The sequence below is a fragment of the Dipodomys spectabilis genome, unplaced genomic scaffold (genome assembly GCF_019054845.1).
Source record: "Dipodomys spectabilis isolate Male_0828 unplaced genomic scaffold, ASM1905484v1 ptg000051l, whole genome shotgun sequence".
Classification (NCBI taxonomy): Eukaryota; Metazoa; Chordata; class Mammalia; order Rodentia; family Heteromyidae; genus Dipodomys; species Dipodomys spectabilis.
The window spans coordinates 14,435,962-14,460,659 of NW_024870728.1; the positions used below are offsets into that span (position 1 = coordinate 14,435,962).

A 24,698-nucleotide genomic window follows, 5' to 3' on the forward strand; every position below is an offset into this window, starting at 1 on the left:
GTGTCCGCCCGCGGCCGGTGGTAGCAGCGATCCGCCCCGATGGCTGAGAGCATCGTGGGTGAGCGGGCCCGGGGCTGGTCCGACGCGGCTGGCGCAGCCCCGCGTCAGCACCGGGCGATCGCGGATAGCACAGCGCTGAGCACCAGGGAGACGCTCGCGGCGACGGCTCGCGTGGCTGGGGTCGGCCCGGGGCTGGGCGGTGGGTGACGCCTCGCCCCGTCCCGTTTGCGGGGGTTCAGGGCCCGGCTCTCCTCCCACACCAGGGGTCACAGGGGCTTCTGGCATTCTCCCGTTCATCCGGGGTTGTCTCGGTGAGGATGCCCGGGACAACCCGACGTGTCACAGAACGCGGAGAGAGAGAGAATAACACGCCCTGGGCCGGGCACGGTGGGGCTGCGGGGCGGCTCACGCCTGTAATCCCAGCTGCTCAGGAGGCCGAGAGCTGAAGAGGAGGGTTCGAAGCCAGCCCGGGCAGACTAAAGGGCAAGACTCTTAATCTCCAATAACCGGTCCCAGAGCGCAAGGTGGAGGCGTGGCACCCGCGGTGGCGTCCCCATCCTGAGCCGGAGAGGCAAGCGAGCGGGAGAGGCCCTGGGTTCAAGCCCCGTACACGCGCGCGCACACGCACGCGCACGCGCACGCAGCCAGCATTCAAGTCTAGAAAGCCCCGGGCGCGCTCGGGTCTGGAGTCCCGGGCGGAGCGGGCCCGCGCGGGGGTCGGACGAGTGGAGAACGCCTTCCACCCCCGCTGGGGAGGGCGGGGCGGGCCTTTGATTCCGCCGCTGGGAAGCGCGTCCGGACTAAGTATAGCTGGGGTTTCCCGACCCGGCGCGTAGCACCTGGCTGGAGTCCCGGCTCCGTCTTTAGAGGGCAGCAGAGGGGCGTCCCGGGGACGCATGCGCCCTAGTTTGCGCCCGGGGAATTAAAAAGAGTAGGGAGAGAAAGACCGAGAAGGAAAGAAAGAAAAAAGCCGGAGAGAAAAGCCGCACCAGCCACCCGCGCGCCCTCCACGCGCCCCTGTGCGTGATGCGCACCGCCCCGGCCCCGGCCGCCGCCGTCCGCGCTCTCCATGGGGCTGGGGCGCTGGCTGCGGAGCGCCTGCTGCTGCCCGTGCCCGTGCCGGGACGAGCCCGCGCTGCCCGAGAAGGAGCCCCTGGTCAGGTGGGTGCCCGGCCCGCCGGCCCGGGTGGGCGGTGGGGCGGCCGCCGGGGGCCGCGACGGCCCGGGCAGGTGCGCCGCGTCCTGGGTCACCCGAGGCGCCCGCACGGCCCCGGGGATCTGTTGGGTTAAGAGTCTTAGACTGACAGCCCCGGGCGAAAGAAGTTTGTGGTTGGTGGTGGTTGTTTTTCTTTTCTGTTTCTTCCTTCCTTCCTTCCTTCCTTCCTTCCTTCCTTCCTTCCTTCCTTCCTTCCTTCCTTCCTTCCTTCCTTTCCTTTCCCTCCCTCCGTCTGTCTTTTTCTTTCTCTCTTTCTTTCTCTCTCTTTCTTTCTTTCTCTCTCTTTCTTTCTCTCCCTTCCTTTCCTTTTCTTTTCTTTTCCTTTCGTTCTTAACCAGGGAGACCCAGATGAGGCTTGTGGAATATGCTAAGAACTTAGCCTAGGTCCCTAAGCAGAGAAATCAGGGAAGAGAAGGAAGTTTCCATGGGGCTTTCTGATGCTTTTCACTGATGGATTTCTCTGTCACTCGCAAAGAAGTTGGCTACGGGATCGTTCAGTGTTATTGTCAAAAAAAAAAAAAAGATCATCTCTGTAAGCAAGAAAAATATTTTTTCTCATGAAAAATGCATATGCGGTCTGGGGCACACGGCTCCTGGTGGCATGGATTCATTAGAGGCCGAGCTATGACATTAGAGGCCGAGATTATGTCGTACTCCCTGGCTGTTTCCGAAGAGGCTTTGTGAGGAAACGCTTCTGCACAGTTTTTTTTCCCCCCCGGGGCTGTGATTTCTTCCTTTCTTTTTTTACACAATGACTTGATAGCTGGAATTTAAGTTACCAGTCCTGCCAGCCGGCTGGCCACAAACAGAGACACATGGGTGAGAATGTTGAAAGGGGTGACAGGAATCAAGATACATTGTGTTCTCAAAGCGCTTTGTTCACTGGCAACGCCTTTGCACAATCTACTTAAAGAGAATAAATAAAGGTAAATAAATAAAACTAGGAAGTAATGTATGAAGTAGGGTTTTTTTTAAAGCAAATCCTGAAGCCATTTTCTTTAGCAGTATGTAAATCACTGGGTGCTGGTAATCCTAGCTACTCAAGAGGCAGAGATCTGAGGATTGGGGTTTGAAGACATCCAGGGCAGGAAAGTCTATGAGACTATTATCTCCAATAAACTAAACTCCAGAAATGGAGCTGTGGCTCAAGTGGTAGAGTGCCAACTTTGAGTGAAAGAGCTAAGGGACAGCACCCAGTCCTTTAATTCAACTACCAATACGCGCGCGTGCGCGCGCACACACACACACACACACACACACACACACACACACACAGAGTATGCCGGTAAGATCCTGCCACTTTCATAACACTGTCTAAATCATGACTTAGTCTTTCAAGTCCAGACACTTCCCTTGATTTTGGAGGCTTGTGTAACCCCTTCCTGCCTGTACCCTCTTTTTTTTTTTTTGTCAGTTGTGGGGCTTGTCCTCTGGGCCTGGGCGCTGTCCCTCAGCTCTTCAGCTCAGGGTGAATACTCTACCACTTGAGTCACAGTGCTACTTCTGGCTTTTTCTGCTTATGTGGTACTGAGGAATTGAACTCAGGGCCTCATGCATGCAAGGCAAGCACTCTACCACTGAGCCACCTTCCCAGCCCACCTGTGCCCTCTTAATAATTCGTTGTGTGCCCTGTGCTGTAGGAAGAATCCACGCAGCACTTAAAGCCGGCAGGGAGGTAGAAACCTTTGCTTCTGTAACCTCTTCCTCAAGCTACTTTTCCAAGTCTCCTCTAGCAGTCTTGTTTGATCACAAGATCCTAGTTCATCTTCCTCCCTCTGATTTAGGAGTTTATCATCAGCTCTTCTCTGTTTAGGAAGCACATATATGCCATGTGTATTATCTGTATATACGGTGATGTATACCCCATCCACATATTGTTTTTTAAAATTGCTTTTGAGAATAGTACTCCCACTTAGATTTCTAGATTGTTGTGGGCAAGCTGAAACCAAGTTGTGTTGGATTTCAGGTTTGGGTTATACATACACTCAACTTGTCAGTGCTCTTAGTTACCACGAAATACACCCTTCCGCTTAGCTTCGTCCTCAGAGCTTTGGGCCATTTCTCATGTTCTCAGATTGCTACTTTAGTCAGTGGTTTTGCTTATTTTCATACCTACACCTTCCCCTGTCTTATACCAGTGGTGAACTTCACGATTGATGGGCCAGGTTGGTGGGAGGTGCTCATGGGAGGTGCTCAGCGTGGCATCCATGAGTCTGCTTGCAATGGAATGAGTCACCCATGTGGGTGAGTGAGCATAGGGTATTAAACCTCAGTTTCCTCATCTGTAAAATGAGGCTGATAATGGTACATACTTCAAAGGATTGCAGTGAAAAATGGAAGGAAACAAGTGTTTAATATAGTGTCAGACACATAGTAAAGCAGTTCAATAAAGTTTAGCTATTAAGTATCATGGTTGCTCTTCTGAGCATGTGGCTATGAGTGGCTTAGTGTCATTCTGGCACCTTTTCAATGGGCAGCTTATTCATGCCTGTGGGGCACTGGTGTTTTGTATTTATGGGACCTACACATTCTTTCCTACCTAGACCATCTGAAGGTCTGGTTTTAAATCTTCCTTTCATCCTTGTTTATTGTGCCAGGCCTGGGGCTTGAAGTCAGGGCCTGCATGCTGTTCCTGAGCTTTTGTGCTCAAGGCTAGTGCTCTTATTAATTGAGCCAAAGCTCCACTTCTGGCTTTTTTGGTGGTTAATTGGAAATAAGAGTGTCATGGACTTTCTTGCCCACAATGGCTTCAAACTGTGATCCTTGGGGATGGGAATGTGGCAGAGTGCTTGCCTAGCATGCATGAAGCCCTGGGTTCAATTCCTCAGTATCACATAAACAGAAAAAGCAGGAAGTGGTGCTGTGGCTCAAGCGGTACAGTGCTAGCCTTGAGCAAAAGAAGCTCAAGGACAGTGCCCAGGTCCTGAGTTCAAGCCCAGGACTGGCCAAAACAAAACAAAAACTCACACACAAACCCCACTGTGGTCCCCAGATCTCAGCCTCCTGACCAGCCCCAGTGTTATTTGCCAAAAACAAAACACACACACACACACACACACACACACACACACACACACACACACACACACACACACACACACACACACACACACACACTGCACTGTGGTCCCCAGATCTCAGCCTCCTGACCAGCCACTGGTACTCAGAGAAGCACATACAAAGTCGTAGACCCATTGCTGTCATCTCATCTTTATCATACCGCAGAGAAATCCCAGGCCCACAACCTCATTCCTCTTCTCATTCCTCCCACCCTCATCTACTATGTCTGTTTCTTGGCACATCAATTTGCCAGTTCTGTATATTTTGTATATGTATATATAACATATAACACAGGGCTTCTTGTACTTAGTGTTGTCATTTCAAGGTTCATTGGGTTCTAGCATGTATCCCCATTTCATTCTTTTTGATGGCTGAATAGTATTCTCCTCTGTGGAGGTATCATATTGCCTTTATTATTTATCAGTTGATGGACATATGGGTTTGTTTCTTTTTCACTTTTTTTTTTTTTGGCTGTGATGAATACTGCTGCTGTGAATGATCCTGGTCAGGTTTCTGTGTAAATGTGGTCCCAATTCCCCTGGGTGAACCCAGTGGTTTTGTGTCATGAGGTAACTTCATCTCTAGCCTTTCAGGAACTGTCATTCTGCTTCTCAGAGCCTTGCTTTGAAATATTGATGGGGTAAAGTCATGTAGCCAGATGGTCAGAATTATTATTTTATGACAACTTAATTCTTGGTGTCATCTTTTCTTCTTTCACTTGGGGGGGAAGCATTTTGTACAGATACCTTTTTTTCTTCCCTGCACTAAATTCTTTATTCTCTGGGAGGATGTTTTCATCTTTGATTTACCCCCTAAGGACTCAGTGCTGGTAAGAGGTGTCAGAAGGGGACATGGGGATTATTATTACCTCCAGCACTTTCTAAAAACACACAGGGTCCCTTGTCAATTCTTGGTCTTAGCTCACATGCAGTCTGACAGTGCCATTTACATTTTGTTGTTGTTGTTGGTGGTGGTCATGGGGCTTGAACTCAGGGCCTGAGTACTGATCCTGAGCTTTTTCTGCTCAAAGGTAGTACTTTGAACCACAGTGTCAGTTCTGGTTTTTTTGGTGGTTAGTTGGAGAGAAGAGTCTCACAGACTTCCCTGCCCAGGCTGTCTTTGAACCACAATCTTCAGATCTCAGCTTCCTGAGTAGCAAGGATTACAGGTATAATCCTTGCCACGGGAGCCTAGCCCTGCTTTAAACCTTATATGCATAGTGTTTCCTGCACATAGGCTCCTGTGTGCGATTTCTTTTCACGCATTGTCACTTAATCATTATGGTGACCAAAATGAGCGTAATATTAATGATTCCATCTATAGAAGGAGAGCCTAAGGCTCAGAGAATTTAATATATTCACAATTTAATATATTCACCACTAATAATGCAGGGAGCATTTGAACCTATATCGATCTGATTTCAAAGTCTATTTCTAGCCCAGCACCTGTGGCTCACACCTGTAATCCTACCTACTCAGGAGACTGAGATTTGAGGATTGAGGTTTGAAGCCAACCTGGACAAGAAAGCTCTTGAGATTCTTATGTCCAATTAAAAAAGCAAAAAAAGTAGGAAGGGCTGGGAAGTTGGCTCAGTGGTAGAGTGCTCGCCTTGCATGCTTAAGGCCCTGGGTTTGATTCCTCAGCACTACATAAGCAGAAAAAAAAAAGCCGGAAGTGGCGCTGTGGCTCAAGTGGTAGAGCACTAGCCTTGAGCTGAAGAGCTGAGGGACAGCGTCCAGGCCCAGAGTTCAGGCCCCACGACCGGAACCCCCCCCCCCAAAAAAAAGTAGGAAGTGAGGGTGTGGGTTAAAACTGGCAGAGCATCAACCTTGAACAGAAAGGCCAGGGATAATGCCCAGGCCCTGAGTTCAAATCCTATAATACTAGTGTACATGCACATGCACACACACAGGCTTATTCCTTGCATTTTAGAAAATCAGAAAACTTACCTTTTACTTTCCACAAGGAATATAATATTCAGGGCTGGGAATGTGGCTTAGTGGTACAGTGCTTGCCTAGCATGCATATATTCCTTGCATTTTAGAAAATCAGAAAACTTACCTTTTACTTTCCACAAGGAATATAATATTCAGGTCTGGGAATGTGGCTTAGTGGTACAGTGCTTGCCTAGCATGCATAAAGCCCTGGGTTTGATTCCTCAGTACCACACAAACAGAAAGAGCCAGAAGTAGCACTGTGACTCAACTGCTAGAGAGTGCTAGCCTTAAGCAAAAGAAGCACAGGGACAGTGCCCAGGCCCTGAGTTCAAGACCCCCAACTGGCAAAAAAAAAAAAAAAAAAAGCAAAAGCCACCCTGTGAGCCCAGGGCTGGGGGTAGGGGGTGGGAGGCTGGGGCCTTGACATGAGCTGAGAGGTTTAGGGCCTCTGTTTAGGGAGGGCTCTCTGGCCTTGTGATCCAGAAGGGATTCCAGGCTGACAGGCCTGTCTTCTGGAGTCCAGGTGACTGGAAGGGAATAGAGGATCCCAGAGACTGAAATGTGGCTCAGAAAGGGTGAATCCTGCTCTTATCTCCAGCTCAGCAGCCTGCTGATTCTCAAGCAAGCATTAATCTCTCCCCCCTTTCCTTTTCCCCTCCCCTCCCCCTTTCCTCCTTCCTGTCCTCCTCTTCCTCTCTCTGTCTTCCTCTTCCTCTCTCTGTCTTCCTCTTCCTTCCCCTCTCCCCTTCCTTTTCTCCCAGTCCTCTCCTCCCTTCTTCTCTCTTCCACTCTCCTGTTTTCTCTCTCTCCCTGTCCCAACTTCCTCCCCTCCATTTCCCCCCTCTCTTTTCTTCCCTTCCTCTTTCTTCCTCCTCCCATCTACCTCTCCCTTCCCCTCCTTCTCTACCCCTTCTTCTCCACCCCCTCCTGTTCAGGGCCAGTATAGAAACCAGGGCTTTGTGCTTCACACCCACTAGGCAAGTGGTGTATCCCAGCTCTTGCAAGGGCATTGCTCACCCCAGGACACAGATAGGGCAGGTTGGGGCCTGGAGAAAGACTCCTGGTCTGATCATAACCCAGGCGTCTGTAAGTCGCAGAGAAAGCCAGTCTCTGAATCATATGTGAGACTGAAGTCACCTAGGGATGGAACCATGTGAGATTCACCGTATCAGCATCTCTGTGAGAGCTGAGGTTTGGTATGGTGCTCGGCCCACATGCCTGTGGCAGGACCATTTGTCTATAACATGTTGCTTGATGCTCTGGGTCAAAATGTTGTGCTAGCAATGAAAAGAAAGCCTCTTTGTGTGTGTGTGTGTGTGTGTGTGTGTGTGTGTGTGTGTGTGTGTGTGTGTGTGCAGGTACTGGGGCTTGAACTTGGTGCCTTGTGCTGTCACTTGACTTCTACCACTTGGGCCACAGCTCCATATTTGTGTGTTTTTGGTGATTAATTGGAGGTAAGAGGTAAGAGTCTCATGGACTTCTTTTTTTTTTTGGCCTGGGTTTGGCTTTGAAATGTGGTCCTCAGATCTCAGCCTCCTGAGTAGTTATGATTACAGGTGTGAGCCATGGGTGCCTGGCTGAAGGGAGGTATAATTCTTATTCACATTCACTGTTAATGACTGAGAAGCATTATTGCCATTGCCTGGTTATTAAAAAGTAAAAAAAGAAATGGAAAGAACAGAAATGGTTATATGCATATATATGTATGTATATATATATTTATTTTTATGCTGATACTGAAGCTTGAATACAAAGCCTGGGCACTGTTCCTGAGCTTTGTTGATCAGGTCTAGTGCTCTACTTGAGCCACAGCTTCACTTCTGCCTTAACTGGAGATAAGAGTCTCAGACTTTCCTGCCCCTGCTGGCTTCAAACTGTGATCCTTCAGATCTCAGCCTCCTGGGTAGCTAGGATTACAAGGTGGGAGTCTCTAGCACCCAGGACAGACATGACCTCGTAAAGGTTTCCTCCTTGACTTTCCAGCCTCCCACAGCAGCCTCCCTCTTCCTTTTGTGACCAGCATTAGTCAGTGTAAATGGCATTGGAAGTTCCCCAGAAGATGAAATGACTTCTTCTCACTCATCATGTGATCCAGGAGGTCTTTTGGTACCTTCTTGAGGTCTTAAAGCAGTTGCATCATCTTTGTTTGAAAACTGACTTCTGGGCACTGGTGGTTTACTTCTGTAATCCCCGATACTCAGGAGGCTGAGATCAGAAGGTCGAGGTTCAAAGTCAGGCTAGGCAGAACAGTCTGTGAGACTCCTCTCTCCACTTGACCAGCAGAAAGCTGGAAGTGGAGCTGTGGCTCAAGGGGTGAAGCCCCAGCCTTCAGTGAGAAAGCTAAGAGTGTAGGGCTCTGGGCTCATGTTCTAGTATCTGTGTACACACACACTCATATACAAGTAAATTCTGCTTGAAAGAGTATATATATAAGCAAGGCTTAGTGTTCATGCCTGTAATCCCTGCTACTTGTGGGGTGGAGATAGGAAGATCACTGTTTGGGGCCAGTCTGGGAAAAAGTTAGTGAGACTCAACAACAAGTTGGGCATGGTGGCACTCACCTATGGTTCAGCTCCTTGGGAGGCAGAGCTGAGAAGTTCAAGGTCTGAGCCAGGGCTGGGTAGAAGGAGGAGGAGACCTTACCTGAAAAAAACATTAAAAGCGAAATAGGGGTTGGAGGCATGCCTCAGTTGGTAGAGCACTAGCCAGTGCGCAAAAGCATCAGGTACCAAGTTTGAGTCTCCATCTTGGGCTGCCCTCCCAAAAGAAAAGAAAAACTAGAAAGTGCCCAACTTCATGCCCTTATACCATTCAAGGTGAGGGATAGCTATTACCAGCCGCTGCCTCCTCCTTGATCAGATCTAGACCTTCCTGAGAGTGACTTCCTCATTTCTTTAAATACCTCTGTGGTATACCTCAAAGATACACTCTAGTTTCTCTTGCTTTGAACCCTGCACAAAACTGTGTGCTCTCTTTCACAGTACTTTCTTTGCCCAGTCTGTGAGATTCCTTGTGTTGTGGCCAGCTTTCTTCACTATTCTTTCATTGCTTTGTAGTATGTTCCATTCCCCTCATCCTTCCCGACTTAGGATAGTTTCTAGTTGGGGACGATGAATATGATTTAGATTTTTTTTTTCTTTTTTGGTCGGTCGTGGGGCCTGAACTCTGGGCCTGGGCACTATCCCTCAGCTCTTCAGCTCAAGGCTAGTGCTCTACCACTTGAGCCACAGTGCCACTTCGGGCACTGAGGAATCGAACCCAGGGCTTCATGCATGCAAGGCAAGAACTCTACCACTGAGCCACCTTCCCAGCCCCATGATTTAGATTTTAAGTCAGCACATCAGGAAAACTATTCATCCTTCTACTCTACTGAAGGATGAAGTCACTCCACTTGGTTCTTTAGCTATACCACACTTAGCCTTGCCCCAGGGTCTTGGCGCATAATGACATTTTCTGCTAAGAATATTCTTCCATTGGGTACCTGCTTGGAAATTCACTTCATTAGATCTCTGCTGAAAGTTATTTTGTCAGAGCATGCTTCTTACAACAGTATCCTTCCCCTCTATCTGAAGCTTATTCATTGTGCATTTCTTCAGTTCTGGTCAGGATCTGACATAAACATTTATTTCTTCCCACGAGACTGTAAACCCATGACCTTCACAAAGGTTACCTTCATAGCTGAACAATGTCCATAATTTGAGAGCAAGGAGACAGATTCCAGTCTGATCTCTACGCCTTGAAGCCTTGTGAAATTGGGAGACAAGAGTTCATTCATTCAGGGAATGTTTATCGACAATTCTCTGTGTGCCAGATGGGACTCTTTAAGTTCTTTTTTTTTTTTTTGTGGGGGGGGGACTCTTTAAGTTCTTGAGATATATTACCAAACAAAACCTGCCGAGTTCTCTCTTCACTCTGGTGTTGGCAGGCCAAGGTCCCAGTAAACACAGTAAGTTAAGTAGGAAAAAAGTAAATGTGTAAGAAAAAGCAAACATAATGCAGGGAAGGGAGGGGCATTGCAATTTTAATTACATGTTAGGTCTGGGTGGGCTTTGGGGGAGAACTTCGTGTTTGAAGGAGGGGAGGGAGGGAAACTTGAGGGGATCTGGAAAGAAGTACCAGAGGCAGATAGAGCAGCCCACACAAGACCCCACTGGGGGAGTGTGACTTACATGTTCTGGGCAGTGAAAGAGGCCAAAAAAGCCCTGGGAGGTTGCTCTCACGGCTGACCTATCGACCTGGGCTGGACTTTGGCAAGTGACAGACATTGCAGCGTTTAAGGATCTAATTTATATTAGGGTAGTAATGGGAGGGGGAAAATGAAGGAAGGGGTGACACTGACCAAGAAGTATTGCACTCATCACCTGACTAATGGAGTTGTAATCCCTTTGTACAACTCTTTAACAATAATAATTGTTAGCCCAGAAGCCTTAACTTAACTTGCTCTTTCCCTAGGCAACACTAGGCCTATGTAGTAAATGATTAGCCCCTACCCCCTTTCCCTGGGAGATCATCCTTTGGGCTAGCTATGGCCTTATAAGGCAGTGAGATTCCCCCCAAATCCCAGAGGTTATAAAAGGTCACCTGAGACAATAGGTGGCACTTCTCACTTCCTCTCACCTGGTGAGACCGGGTCTTGCCTGTCCCCTCACTGGCAATAAGCCTTTCCTTTGTTCTTCCTACTTGGATGTCAGCATGGTTTTCTGGCAGATTCTAATTTACTCTAACAATAATAATAAAAGAAAAACAAACAACAGTGCTTTGCTGAATGCTGATGGTTCACACTATAATCCTAGCTACTCAAAAGACTGAGACTGAGGATTGAAGTTTGAAGGCAGCCTGTGCAGGCCTTTGAGACCCCTAATTTGCAATCTCCAATTAACTACTAGAAAACTGGAAGTGGAGTTGCGGTTCAAAGGTGTAGAACAACAGCCTTGAACAAAAAAGCAAAGAAAAAAAAAAAAAAAGCTCAGGGATAGTGTCCAGGCCCTGAGTTCAAGTCCCATGACAGGAAAAAAGAAAAAGAAAAAAAGAAGCTAGAAGTTGGGATGTGGCTCAAGTGGTAGAGCACCAGCCTTGACCAAAAATGCTAAGAGAGTGCTCAGGCCTTGTAAGCCTGAGCTTACAAGGCTGAGCTTCTGGCACAAAATAAACCATTATACAATTAAAGGATCCAAAAGGATGGGGTTGGCTTGCTATTTTGTTTAAGAATGAGGCTGGTGGGGCTGGGAAGGTGGCTCAGTGGTAGACTGCTTGCCTTGCATGCATGCTTGCCCTGGATTCGATTCCATAGCACCACATAAGCAGAAAAAATCCAGAAGTGGCACTGTGGCTCAAGTGGTAGAGTGCTAGCCTTGAGCTAAAGAGCTGAGGGCCAGTGCCCAGGTCCAGAGTTTAGGCCCCACGGCCAACAGGGGAAAAAAAAAAAAGAAGAGGTTGGTATAAGGCATTCATAGAAAAAAATAGATCTTGGTGAAAATATCACTGTAAAAATTCTAATGTAAAAGATGGGACATCTTGGCTTAGTACTTTTGAGGTTTATAGTGTTTGAACCTCAAGTTCGTAGCTTTTTTCTTCTTCCTTCTTTCCTCCTCCTCCTCCTCCTCCTCCTCTTCCTCCTGCTCCTCCTCTTCCTCTTCCTCCTCCTCCTCCTTGCCAGTCCTGGGGCTTGAACTTTGAGGCTGGGTGCTATATCTGAGCTTCTTTTGCTCAAGGCTAGTGCTCTGCCATTTGAGCCCCAGTGCCACTTCTGGCTTTTTTTCTGAATGGTTTATTGGAGATAAGAGTCTCATGGAGGGGCTTGCTTTAAACCATGATCATCAGATCTCAGTCTTCTGAGTAGCTAGGATTACAGGTGGGCCAAAAGCACCTGGCTTTTTTTTCTTGATGTGGTGGAAGTAGGGGTGGGGAGATGGATGACCAACATTGTGCTGAAGCTTCCCTGGCTGAGCTGGGGGCTGCTGGCAGTCAGTGGTGCGGAGGTTGGATGTGAGCTAGGTCCTAGTTGTCCCAGTGGAAATGACAAGTCTGAAACCAGAAGTCAGGTCGGAGCTGGGGTTCTGGTATTATTTAGGAGCCTTTTCTGTGTGGTTGGTCTTTGTTTTTTATTTGTGAGTCAAAAACAATTGTAGTTGGGTACTGGTGGGTCATGTCAGTAATCCTAGCTACTCAAAAGGCTGAGATCTGAGGATCATGGTTCAAAGCCAGCCTGGGCTTTGAACTTTTATCTCCAATTAACCACCCAAAAGCTAGAAGTGGAGCTGTGGCTCAAGTGGTAAAGTGTTAGCCTTGAGCTAAAAATCTCAAGAAACAGCACCCAGGCCCTGAGTTCAAGCCCCAGGACTGGGACAAAAACAATATAAAGCAAAACCTGTTGCAGAACAAAGTTTAAAACTGGTGTTAAAGTGTGTAAATTTTGGGTCAGATAGGTTAGAAAAAGGACAAGTGGCAGAGAGAACAAAAACATGGGAGACAGAAGGAAATACAGAAAAAGAGGGAAAGGAAAGACAGGAAGAAATGGGAGAGACAGTAGGGGAAGAGAGGAAGGAAAAGAGGGAAAGGAAGGAAGAAAGGGAGGGAAGGAGGGGAAGGGAGGACCAAAGGAAGGGAGAGAAAGCAGGCAAAGAAGGAAAGGAACAGGAAGAGAAGAAGGGAGGGAGGAAGGAAAGGTGGAAGGGAGGGACAAGTAGGAAGGGGGGAGGGAAAAGAAGGGAGAGAGGGAAGAAGGGAAAAGAAAAGAAGGGAGGGAGAGAGGGAAGGGGGATTTTAGATTGCCCTGTTCTTTTGCAGGGTGAGGTGTCTTAAAGGGAGGCAGGGAAAGATCCAGAAGACAGGGCTAGCCAGGTGCTGTGGGGATCACTCACCCAAGGCCTTCAGGGTGAAGGAGGTGGTGGTGAACGGGGTAGCCAGCAGTCTCTTGATGTGTTTCTTTCTTTTTTTTTTTTTATTGTGAAAATACTGTACAGAGGAGTTACAATTATATGGTCTTGATGTGTTTCTTAACCCTGCAAGTTCAATCTGTTTGCTATTTTCTTTCTTTCTTTTCTTTTTTCATCTTTGTCGGTTGTGGGGTTTGATCTCTGGGCCTGGGCATTGTCCCTCAGCTCTACCACTTGAGCCACAGCGCCACTTCTGGTTTTCTTTGGAGATAAGAGTCTCACGAACTTTCCTGCCTGGCTGGCTTTGAACCATGATCCTCAGATCTCAGCCTCCTGACTAGCTAGGATTACAGGCGTGAACCACCTGCGGGCCGTCATGTTTGCTTTTTTCTGAGTTCCACTCTTACCCCAATGCTGGGTGACACACTGCCCATGGGAAGGGCCAGGGAGGTCAGGTCACTGCCGGCATTTGCCAGCAGCTGTATTTTCAGGCCTTCTAAATCTCATCCACACTGACCAAGATAGTGGCCAAGATACTCCCTCCCCACTCCCTCCCCCCTTTGGTAACTAACGCAGCTCTTTGTGACCCTGGCCCTGAGCTTCAGGTATCTCTCAAGCTCCTAACACAGACTCCCAGGGCCCTGGGTTTGATGCTCCCTGGTGGGAATGGCTTGAAATTGGACACCCCTCCGCTTACCTTTTGGGACCAAAGAAGCTTTCAGCTGAGGCTGAAACTTCAGAGCTGCTCTCAAATGCCTGAGGCTAATTAAATATTTATCATCAGCAGATAGATGGGGGGGGGGGGCAAAGCAGCTGGCTCTGACTTTATTCCCAACCTTTTATAAGTCAGGGGGGAGGGGGGGTGAAGAGAAAGTGAAGCTCTTGATTGACAGCCCCACCCTCCCTTCTGTCTGCTCTGAGCTCTGGGGCAACACCTCAGGGCCTTTGCACTGATTTCTCTTTACAGGCCTGGAAGCCCTTTCTTGGTCTGGGCTCCCTGGGGTTCCCAAGCTGTTGCATCTGTTCAGGCTGTTTGCTTTAGATTTTGTTCTGTCCTAGCCTATGTAGAACAAGGTGGATGGATGCTTTCTCTGCTGGAGAGTGCTGAGGTTAAGACCTGGGGGGCGGAGGCCACGCGTGGGAATAGAACATGCAACACAGTGAGAGCCCAGTGGTTATGGCCAGATACTTCCGGAGCTGCTCGAAGAGTCCGCAGCCCTCGTCTTCATCTTAACCAGCCAGAAGCCGGGTGGCAAAATTGAGATGCCCAGTATAGGAGGCAATGGGACGGAGGCTTTGCTGGCGGAGCAGCAGGCCTGGGAGGGCGGAGCTTGCAGGGCAGAGGCCCTGCTCTGCAGGGACAGCTACAGCAGCGGCTGCTTCTAGCCTCTCCCACCCCATCCCCTGGGATCTGCGACCAGGGGACACTGGGAACACAGCTCCTAATTAGGCAGGGCTAGATGGGGTAGGGGTGGGGAGTGCGGGAGGACTCAGGAGGTGAGTACTGTACCTCTCTGGAAACAAGCACTTCTAAACTGGTTGTATTTTAACCTTCCTGTGAACTACCCTCCAGCTTGTAGATTAAGGATTGAGGTGGGTGTTTAACCATTGATTAGTCTGTCTGTCTACCTGTCTGTCTTGTCTCTCTCTCTCTCTCTTTCTCACTCTCTGCTGTGTGTGTGTGTGTGTGTGTGTGTGTGTGTGTGTGTGTGTGTTTAAGAGGGTGGGATATAGAGAAACAGGGATAGTAGCTAGAAAGGAGAAAGACAAAACAGATTAATGAGTTAGCTGGAGAGAAGAAACGGGCAGCAAGAGAAAAGGGAGAGAGATATCAAGGGAGATAAGAAAAGGATTATACTAATTCAGAAGAAAGGAATCAATTTAGAGGTGAGACAGGAGGGAAAGCAGGAGAAGAGGAAGAGGGGGAGGAGTGAAGGAGGAGAAAGGGAGGGAGGGAACCAGGAAAGAGAGGTAGGACTGGAGAGAGGAATGGAAGGAAGAGGGGAGAAAAGCAGATCAGAGAGCTAGAGCTGCCAGAAAGGCAGCTGTGAAAGTCTCTTTAATACTGGAAGAGAAACTGAAGCTCAGTAAAGCAGAAAGTGGCTCAGTTATTCCAAGGCAAGTGTTTTCTGTATGGCTTATTCAAGCTCATACTGGTTCATTTCCTCCCTGCCTCTCTGGGGCCCTTTAGAAGGTGTTATCAGTGAGTTAAGACTGGGATTTCCTTTCTTGGTTAGGGTCCCGGCTCTGTTTGCTCTACTCCTGAGTGCTTTGAAGGCAAGCATGTGGAGGTGTAGAGGAAGTTCTGGATTGAATCCCTGCCTGGAGAAATTTACCAACCAGGAGAGTAAGCCAAGAGTTTTAAAAAGTTAACACATTTGGAAGGAAATGCAAGGCAGGAGAGGGCTAAGGTTTCATGGGGCTAAGCTGACGGTGGCCTTGGGGCTGTGCTGCAGGTCTTGGTGAAGCTGCACACAGGGGTGCAGGGCTCCAGAATGGCGGGGTCCCTGGGAGACGCCCTGGGGCCTTTGCTGGTTTGTCTGGGGAGCCTCCCTACATACCGGGGTTGTCCCAGGTGCTGCATAGGAGGATGCATGCTAGTCCTTACCTTTGGAGATTGAGTCCCAGGACAAGCTGTTACTTGAGTCTTAGCCCGGAGGCCTGACCGGCAGTGCAGGGGAGGGGATTCAGAAGAAATGAGGTTTGTCACTCATCCTAGACATTAAATTGTAAACTAGTGTGTGTGTATGTGTGGGAGAATGACGACAAGGAAAAACACTGTAACAGTGTGGCCCTACAAGGAAGCTGGGATCGATGAAGGATCTCAGCCATTGTTAGAGGTACTGACAAGACCTCCGCTGATTATACCAGGAGAGGACAGAGGGCGGAGGATGATAATCAGGCGTGGAGGAGCTGTGGTCTGGGGGGATTATGATCTCCTTTCTAGTTCTGGGAGGTGACTCTAAATGTGTCCACCTTACTCTCGGCTCCAGGGGGCAAATTGGCTCCCATAAGATGACATGCCCTGCCTGAGGAAGGGGCTGTGTGGAGTTCAGTTCCTGCCCTGTGGCCATGGCTCCCAGTATGGAGCATGCATGCGCTTCCTGTGTGACCTGTCTGTGACACTCCCCCGTTCCTGGAGTCCAAAGCGACTGCAGGTGCAGGGTGATGACTAGAGACTTCTCTGGCTCCACTCACAATTTTCTAGAACAGGATTTTGTAACACCTGCCGAAGCTGACAATTGAGGCTAGCTACTCAGGAGGCAGAGGCAGGAGAATCAGGTCTGAAGGCCAGCCCAGGCAAAAAAAAAAAAAAAAAAAAGCTAGTGAGATCCTCCTCATATCAACTAATTAGCTGGGCATGGTGGTTCACATCCATAAACCTGGCTTCTTTGGAGCCTTTGGAGGAGGCTTATGATCCAAAGCCAGGCCCTAGGCAGTAATGTGAGGCCCGATCTGAAAAATACCCAAGAAGGAAAGGGCTTCGGGTGTGGCTTTCGGTGACCAAGTGCTTATTTGGCAAACAGGAAGTCCTGAGTTTCCCCCAAAGCTTGAAAATACCTTAGTTACTCTTACTGTCTTTAGTCTTTTTAAAATTTTTTTAAAATTTTATTTATTTATTTTTTATTGTGAAAATGCTGTACAGAGGGGTTACAATTACATGTGCAAGATAGTGAGTACATTTCTTATCAAGCATTGTAGCCTCCTCCTTTGTTTACCCTTCCCATCCCTTCCCATCCTCCCTCTCCCCCCACCTGGTCCTCCCCCCCCAGCAAGTTGTAAAGTTCGTTTTTGACATGACAACTTGTACTTCTCATTGTTGCAACAGGTCCACCTGTATCCTTCTTTAAACGACTTGTTTTTCCCCTTCCCCTCCACAAATTATACCGACATCAAATACAATGAAAGCAGGGGTCATACTGTGGGGGAGGGACATACAAAGCAACAAAGAAATAATCTTATAATTGCGTTAGAAACAAATGCATGAAAGAAAAAAAAACATTTAAAATACATATCTTAGGGTTCATTTTCCTAACATCACCTTATCTGACCTTTTCTGCTTGACTCATACATATACTAGATATTGCAAATAAGGGAAATCATGGGACCTATGTTTCTTTGGGCTTGGCTTACTTCACTTAATATAATTTTTTCCTAGTCTTTCCATTTCCTAACAATGTCTTTAGTCTTGAAGAGGGGATAAGATAGGTTAGGTAAGTCTTGGGCTAAGCCACCTGAATCTTAGACAGGCAGGCACCCACCTGCAGCCGGGCGCTGGTGGCTCAGATTGTAATCCTAGCTACTCAGGAGGCTAAGATCTGAGGATCGAGGTTCAAAGCCAGACTGGGCTGGAGAGTCCGTGTGACTCTTATCTCCAATTAACTACATCCAAAACTGGAAGTGGAGCTGTGGTTCGAAGTGGTAGAGTACTAGCCTTGAGCCTAAAAGCTAAGGGATAGAGCACAGGCCCTGAGTTCAAGCCCCATGAAGGACCCAAAAAAGAAAAAAAGTAAGCAGGCCAGCATGCAGAGTTGAGGAGGAATCGGACCCAAAGTTTGGATACAAGGGAGCCGGATACCAAGGGAGGGCACAGCTCCCAGCTTGCCTTAGCTACCCATCAGGCAAGAGCAGCCGCTCTGTCCTTGCTCCAGCCCCTGCCATGCCTCACACACTGCCAGCCTGCTCTGGAAGCCAAACAACAAACAACCCAAACATCTTCGGTTCCTGTCTGCCAAGTGGGGGAGTTCTCCTGGCAGGTGGAAGGCGGGAGCCCTTGTGCAGGTGCTGAGCTGTGGTGCAGGCAGGGTGGCTTGCACGTGAGCCAGGGCCATCTAGGGTACCCGCCCAGGGCTTATCTGATCTTTTGACCCCCTCCTTCCCCAGCCGTCCCTCTTCTTTCCTTTGCCCTCTCCACTCCATTCCCCCACTCGTCCCTCTCCATGGCACCTCGGGGCTGCCTTAAACCCTTGGATACTGCTGCGATCTGTCCTCTCATTTTTCTCTTGCTCACACCCTCCTCCATTTCATTTTAATTAACCAAAATGTAGTTTAAATTTCATTTATTTATTTAGTGGGTTGTGGGGCTTGATCTTTGGGCCTGGGCACTGTCCCTCGGCTCTTCAGTTCAAGGCGAGCGCTCTACCACTTGAGCCACACAACACCACTTCTGGTTTCTGGTGGTTCATTGGAGATAAGAGTCTCATGGACTTTCCTGCCCGGGCTGGCTTTGAACTGAGATCTGAGGATCTCAGCCTCCTGAGTAGCTAGGATTACAGGCATGGGCCATGGGTACCTGGCTAATTTAAATTTAATTCTGTATTTATTTAGCAATTGAACACCAGCCCTCACACACTCCAACGATCTTCCTTGAAGGTTGAGGGTAGTGCTGTGGTTGTGGTTGGTTTGGGGACCATCTCTTCCTGCACTCTTGCTCCACTGGGGCCCTGAGGGTACCCCCCCCACAACACACACACACACACACACACACACACACACACACACACACACACACACACACACACACACACACACACACACACACACACACACACACACACACACACACACACACACACACACACACACCCAGGGAGTAGCCCTGAAAACCACACCGGCCCTCCACTCCAGGGATAGTTCATTGTGACAGTTTCTGAGACATCTCCTTGTACCTGCTACATCCAGTATTCCTCCACAACCCAGACCTGACACACCCCCAAACTCCTTTGGGTAACTTGTCTCAGTTTACAGGAAAAACTTAGCCTGGTTCTTTCTTCAGGCTGACTCCAAGTTAGCTTTCTGTCTTCCTGTCCTATCTCCCATGCACCCCACCCTAGTGCACATGTGCAAACGCATGGAATGCCTCAGCCAAGGGGCATCGGAGGCCTGCTCCGGCCCTCGCTCCTCCTCAGGTCTGTCTACACTCGTCTCCATAAAACCTGTAAAACATTTTTTAAAATTGTTATCATACAGGTGATGTACACAGCGGCTACAGCTACATAAGTCAGTTAATGAGTACGTTTCTTTCTTTTTTTTTTTTTTTTTGTCGGTCGTGGGGCTTGAACTCTGGGCCTGGGCGCTGTCCCTCAGCTCTTCAGCTCAAGGAGAGCGCTCTACCACTTGAGCTACAGCGCCACTTCCGATTTTCTGGTGGTTTATTGGAGATAGGAGTTTCACGGTCTCTCCTGCCCGGGCTGGCTTTGAACCGTGATCCTCAGATCTCAGCCTCCTGAGTAGCTAGGATTACAGGCGTGAGCCACCAGCGCCTGGCTAGTACGTTTCTTTTGGGACATTTCTTTTGGACACCTCTTCCCTCACGCTCCGTTTTCCCCTCCCATCTCCACCCACAAGTTGTATAGTGCATGGTCAACCTAGTGTCCAGTGAGTGCCACTGCTGCATTGTTCTCCCTTTGTCCCTCAACTTCTGTGCCTCTCCTAACCCTCCCCAAGACAGACAAAAGAACAACAAGACAGAAAGAAAGGAGAACAAAAACAGCAACAAAGAAAAAAACCCTCTTATACAATGAGATGTACCAGACACTATGTTGAAAACAAGCTTTACAACTTGGAGGTGGGGGTAGGGAGTTGGGGAGGTGGGAAGGGAAGGGATAGTGGGGAAAAACAAAAGAGGGGGTAACGATGCTTGATCGGAAATGTACTCATTACCTTACTCATGTAACTGTAACTCCTCTGTACAGTATCTTTACAATTAAAAATATATATATAAAAGAAAAAAACCCTCCTGTTTCCGTTTCGTGGCATCATAAAACCTTTTGAACTTCATTCTTTTTTGGGTCCGATTGTGGGGCCTGAACTCTGGGCCTGGGCGCTGTCCCTCAGCTCTTCAGCTCAAGGCTAGTGCTCTACTACTTGAGCCACAGCGCCACTTCTGGCTTTTTTTTTCTGCTTATGTGGTGCTGAGGAATAGAACCCAGGGCCTCAAGCATGCAAGGCAAATGCTCTACCACTGAGCCACCTTCCCAACCCCTGAACTTCCTTCTTGTCTGGTGTGATTTGTCACTTTTTTCTTTGTGCTCCTATGGTATTCTGTATATTTTAAAAGAAAATCACGCTATTGCATTATAGTCAGCTTTGGAAAGAGACAACATCCTTTTTGGTTTTTAGTTTCCAAAGCACCCACTACATTATATATATACACATATGTATATACTATAGTATATGCATATATATGTATAGTATATACATATGTATTTGTGGTACTGGGATTTGAACTCAGGGCCTCACACTTAACTTTCTTGCGCATGGCTGGCAACTCTACCATTTGAGCCAAACCTCCAGCCCAATGTTTTGCTGGTTACTTTAGAGATGGATCCTCATAGACTTTTCTGTCTCATCTGACTTTGAACTGCAATCCTCTGGACTTCAGCCTCTTCCTCATAGCTGGGATGACAGATATCTACCACCATTCTGGGTTTGTTTATGAGATGGAATCATGCTGACTTTTTGTCAGGGCTGGCCTTGTGCTGCAATCCTCCTGACTTGTGATGAGCATCGGCTGGTTGCTCTTGAGGATCAGGCAATGGAACCCTATGACTTGCTAGGTGAGCCTGGGTAAGAACACAGCAAGAAAAGTGTGGCTGCTGTGGGTCTGACTCCTCCTAAGCTGCGCTTTGTCCCTCAATCTCTGTCCTATGACCGGGCCAGATGGGTTTTAGAAGCACCCAGTCCCCAGGTCCTGTGCTGGCCCAGATGTCTGACTCCTTCTGGCCTTGGCACCCACATCCTGTCCTCACCTTTTGCCCCAGCTTTTCCACATGGGCCTTGGCTATCTTTCTCAAGTCTGAGGTCTTTCACTGGCAGCCTAATCTGTACCCCATCATCCTACCCCTGGGGCTCCTCCCTTGCTGGGTCACTTCCTGCCACTGACCCTCAATCTGGTGACTGGTACTTGTTTCCTGTTGTGAGATGTCCTTAGTGCTTACTTCTGACGGTGATGGTGGTGAGCAGCTTGCGGTTTCCCTTCAGCCCACCTGTCAATGGCTTCTGACGGGTGCCATTTGTTTATCTGGGCATCCTCTTGTGTTGTCTTCATTTGTAGTTTCTTAATATCACACCTGCAGGTGTTTTGGCCATCACAAGTCCATGAGGGCATTCTGGCTCTGCCTCAGAGACTGACAGCACTCACCATCCGGGCAACTAAACCAGAGCCTAGCTTGGTCTTTGCCTCCGCCTGCCCCCTTGGCAGTCACCTCCCCCCACAACCCCTACCGGCTTATCCCAAATCCCTTACTTCTACATCACATGGTCTTGAATAATGTACTTGTGTTCAGCTCCGTTGCAATCCTGATACTTGCCAAATCTCACCTGAGAGATTACATGCTTATTTATTTCTTCACTTTGTTGTGGTGATGGAGCTTCATACATGCTAACCTTGTGTCCTGTCTCTGAGCTATACCTCTGGTCCCTTACACTGTATCTTTTTTTTTTTTTTTTGCCTCTGTCCCTGAGCCTCTTTGTACTCAAAGCTAGTGCTCTAACATTTGAGCCACAGCTCCACTTCTGGATTTTTCTGAGTAGTTTATTGGGGATAAGAGTCTCAGACTTTCCTGCCCAGCCTGGCTTTGAACTGTGATCCTCAGATCTCAGTGTCCTGAGTAGCTAGCATTATAGGTATAAGCCACTAGTTCATTAACCTGTATCATAATGAGTCTCCTGAATTCTCTCCGGACACCATTTTAGCTTTTCCACACACCCTGCAAACATCTCTTAAAGATGTATTCCCCTCTGGGCACCAGTGGCTCATGCCTGTAATTCTAGCTGCTTAGGAGGCTGAAATCTGAGGATTGCAGTTCAGAGCCAGTGGGAACAGGAAAGTTTGTTAGATTCTTATCTCCAATTGAATACTAAAAAGATGGAAGTGGAGCTGTGACGTAAGTGGTAGAATATTTTCCTTGAGCACAAAATCTCAGAAACAGCACCCAACCCCTGAGTTCAAGCCACCAGACTGGCACACACACACACACACACACACACACACACACACACACAATCCTGTTTGTGTCACATCACAATCCTACTTAAAACTCTTGTCTTGCTTTTAGTAAAACGATCACACTAGAAGAATGTTTGAAACATGACCTTTGAAAGTGGAGCTGTGGCTCAAAGTGGTAGAGTGCAGCACCTAGGTTCAGCACCTGAGTTCAAGCTCCACAGCTGACAAAACAACCAACAAACAAAAGTATGACCTATGAAGTCACGGATTAGTCCCAAGCTACCACCGTAGCTTCCCTTTCTTTCTCTAGCAATGACTCTTTCTTCCCTGCCGTTCTCCCACCCTGGGCCTTGCAGTACATTGCTTCCTTTGCTTATAGTATCGTGCTCTTATGGCACGAGCCTCCCTTCTCCATGCCTGCCTGATGTCTCCCTCTACTTCTCTTAATGTCTTTATGTGCTCTCATGGCTCCCAAATGCCCTCTTTATAGCACTTATCACCATGTTTAATTATATAGGCATGTGATTGTTCGTTAATGTATTTCTCATCCTTGACTCCAGTGAAGTCCAGGGAAAGGAAACTGCTCCGTGCTGCTCAGTCTTACTGAGCCTGGTGATTAAGGTGCAGTCAGTGCTTTATAGGCATGAGTAGATGAAGTGAGTCGCCCCAGCATGACCATGTCCTGTGCCATGTTATTGGCTGAAGGTGATGTATGGACACTAGGTATGATGCTCCATCTCTAACCATGTATGCCCAAACATGAGTACTGCCTAATAAATGAAGAGTCATGAAACAAATGTTCAAAACAGGACCATTGTTTAGTCTTCTTGTTGTATTTTGCTAGATATTATTATTATTATTTTTGGGTCCGGTCGTGGGGCCTGAACTCTGGGCCTGGGTGCTGTCTCTCAGCTCTTCAGCTCTTCAGCTCAAGGCTAGCACTCTACCACTTGAGCCACAGCGCCACTTCTGGCTTTTTTCTTTTTGCTTATGTGGTGCTGAGGAATTGAACCTAGGGCTTCATGCATGCAAGGCAAGCACTCTACCACTGAACCACCTTCCCAGCCCCTTTGCTAGGTATTATACAACATGTACTTCCAGGTTTATTGTGTATCTTTGAACACAAGAGTTCCCCTCTTCATGTTAATTGTTTCATTTTAGTCACACAGTTATTTAGTTCCCCATTGGATTTTCTTTTTTGGCCTTTTTGGGGAATTTGTTGCTGAATTTCATGTTTACTAGTAGTCATTACCTCTGTCCACATTTCTGGTTATATCTGTTTTCTTCTATTTTAAAAGAGATAAAAGATAACCCACAGAGTGGGAGACAACTAGTCAATGGACTATTCAATGGATAATATATCCAGAATATACAAAGAGCTAAAAAAGTTAAACTGTAAGAGAACAGATAACAAGATAACAGAAAACAAAGAATAGATAATCTGATTAAATAAATTGGACCTTTTTCTGAAGAAGTACAAATGGCTATTAGATACATGAAAAAATGAGCAACATTCTTAGCCATAAGGAAATGTAAATAAAAATTCCACTCAGATTCCAACTCACTGTAGGTGAGAATGTGAACTAGTGCCACCACTACAGAAATAAATATGGTATTTCTTCAAAAAATGGAAAATAGACCCACTTATGACCCTTTTATACGACTATTGGACATGTATCTCAAGGAAAGTAAATTCATATATGAGTAATGCTCGAATACCCATGTTTATTGCAACTCTGTTCACAATAGCCAAACTATGGAATCACACAAGGTTCCCAACAACTGCTTGCTGAATAGGTAATGAAAATATAGTATATATATATATATCATGGAATATTACTGTTTTAAGAAAAATAAGATTATGTCACTCATGAGAAAACAAATAAAGCTGAAGATCATCTTGTTGAACAAGATTAGCCAAGCTCAATAAGCAGCATATGCTGTTTTTACACATTTGTGGAACCTAGACTTAAAAGATACACACACTGACATAGACACACAGACACACACACAAACACAGCATAATTAAACTGTGAGAATGGGAGGGAGGAGAGTGAAAGAGAATGACAGAAGACAAATAATATAGAATACCGGTGTGTATACATCTAGGTGTGTATACAGGTATATATCTGTATAGATGTGTATAAGGAATCTCACTGAAAGATGTTGGACAATACAAGGCAAGGAGAGATGGGGAAAGAGAGCAATAGAGAGAGTTAGTATGAATAAATTGTAATATGTATGTACTTGCAAAATACTGTGGTGAAGCTCAATGGAACAATTAATATACACTAAACATTATGAAAAAAAAGACAGGAAAATTAAACTAGCCCTGTTCTGTGGTAGGTACCAGCAGGAGGAGGGCAGGCAAAGAGAGAGGGTGAATGAGAATGAAAATGGTCACAGTACTTTATTTGCACGTATGAAAACAGAACCATGAAACCTGTTGAAATTGTTTCAAGAAGAGGGGAGAGGGGATAAGGGAAAGCGATAGTGGGAATGAGATTGATGTGGTTACCCTGTATGCATAGATAGAAATATTGCAATGAAGCCCATCCTGCTCAATGATATATACTAATAAAAATTCTTTTTAAGTAAGTGATTATTTACTTTTTGTTTGTTTCATTGTAGTGTTATGCTTAATTATTAATGACTAGATC

The 24,698-nt window shown here is 47.3% G+C and overlaps 1 protein-coding gene across 1 annotated transcript in view; it reads left to right on the forward strand.

Moving 5' to 3' along the window:
- The first annotated feature begins 891 nt into the window (after positions 1 to 891).
- The window catches only part of Mreg (melanoregulin), a 49,886-nt gene continuing 26,079 nt past the window's right edge, over positions 892 to 24,698 (forward strand). The window contains exon 1 of the mRNA XM_042679174.1: positions 892 to 1,161. Coding sequence (XP_042535108.1) covers positions 1,070 to 1,161 — 92 coding nt within the window. The 5' untranslated portion in view covers positions 892 to 1,069. The remainder of the gene's footprint in view (positions 1,162 to 24,698) is intronic.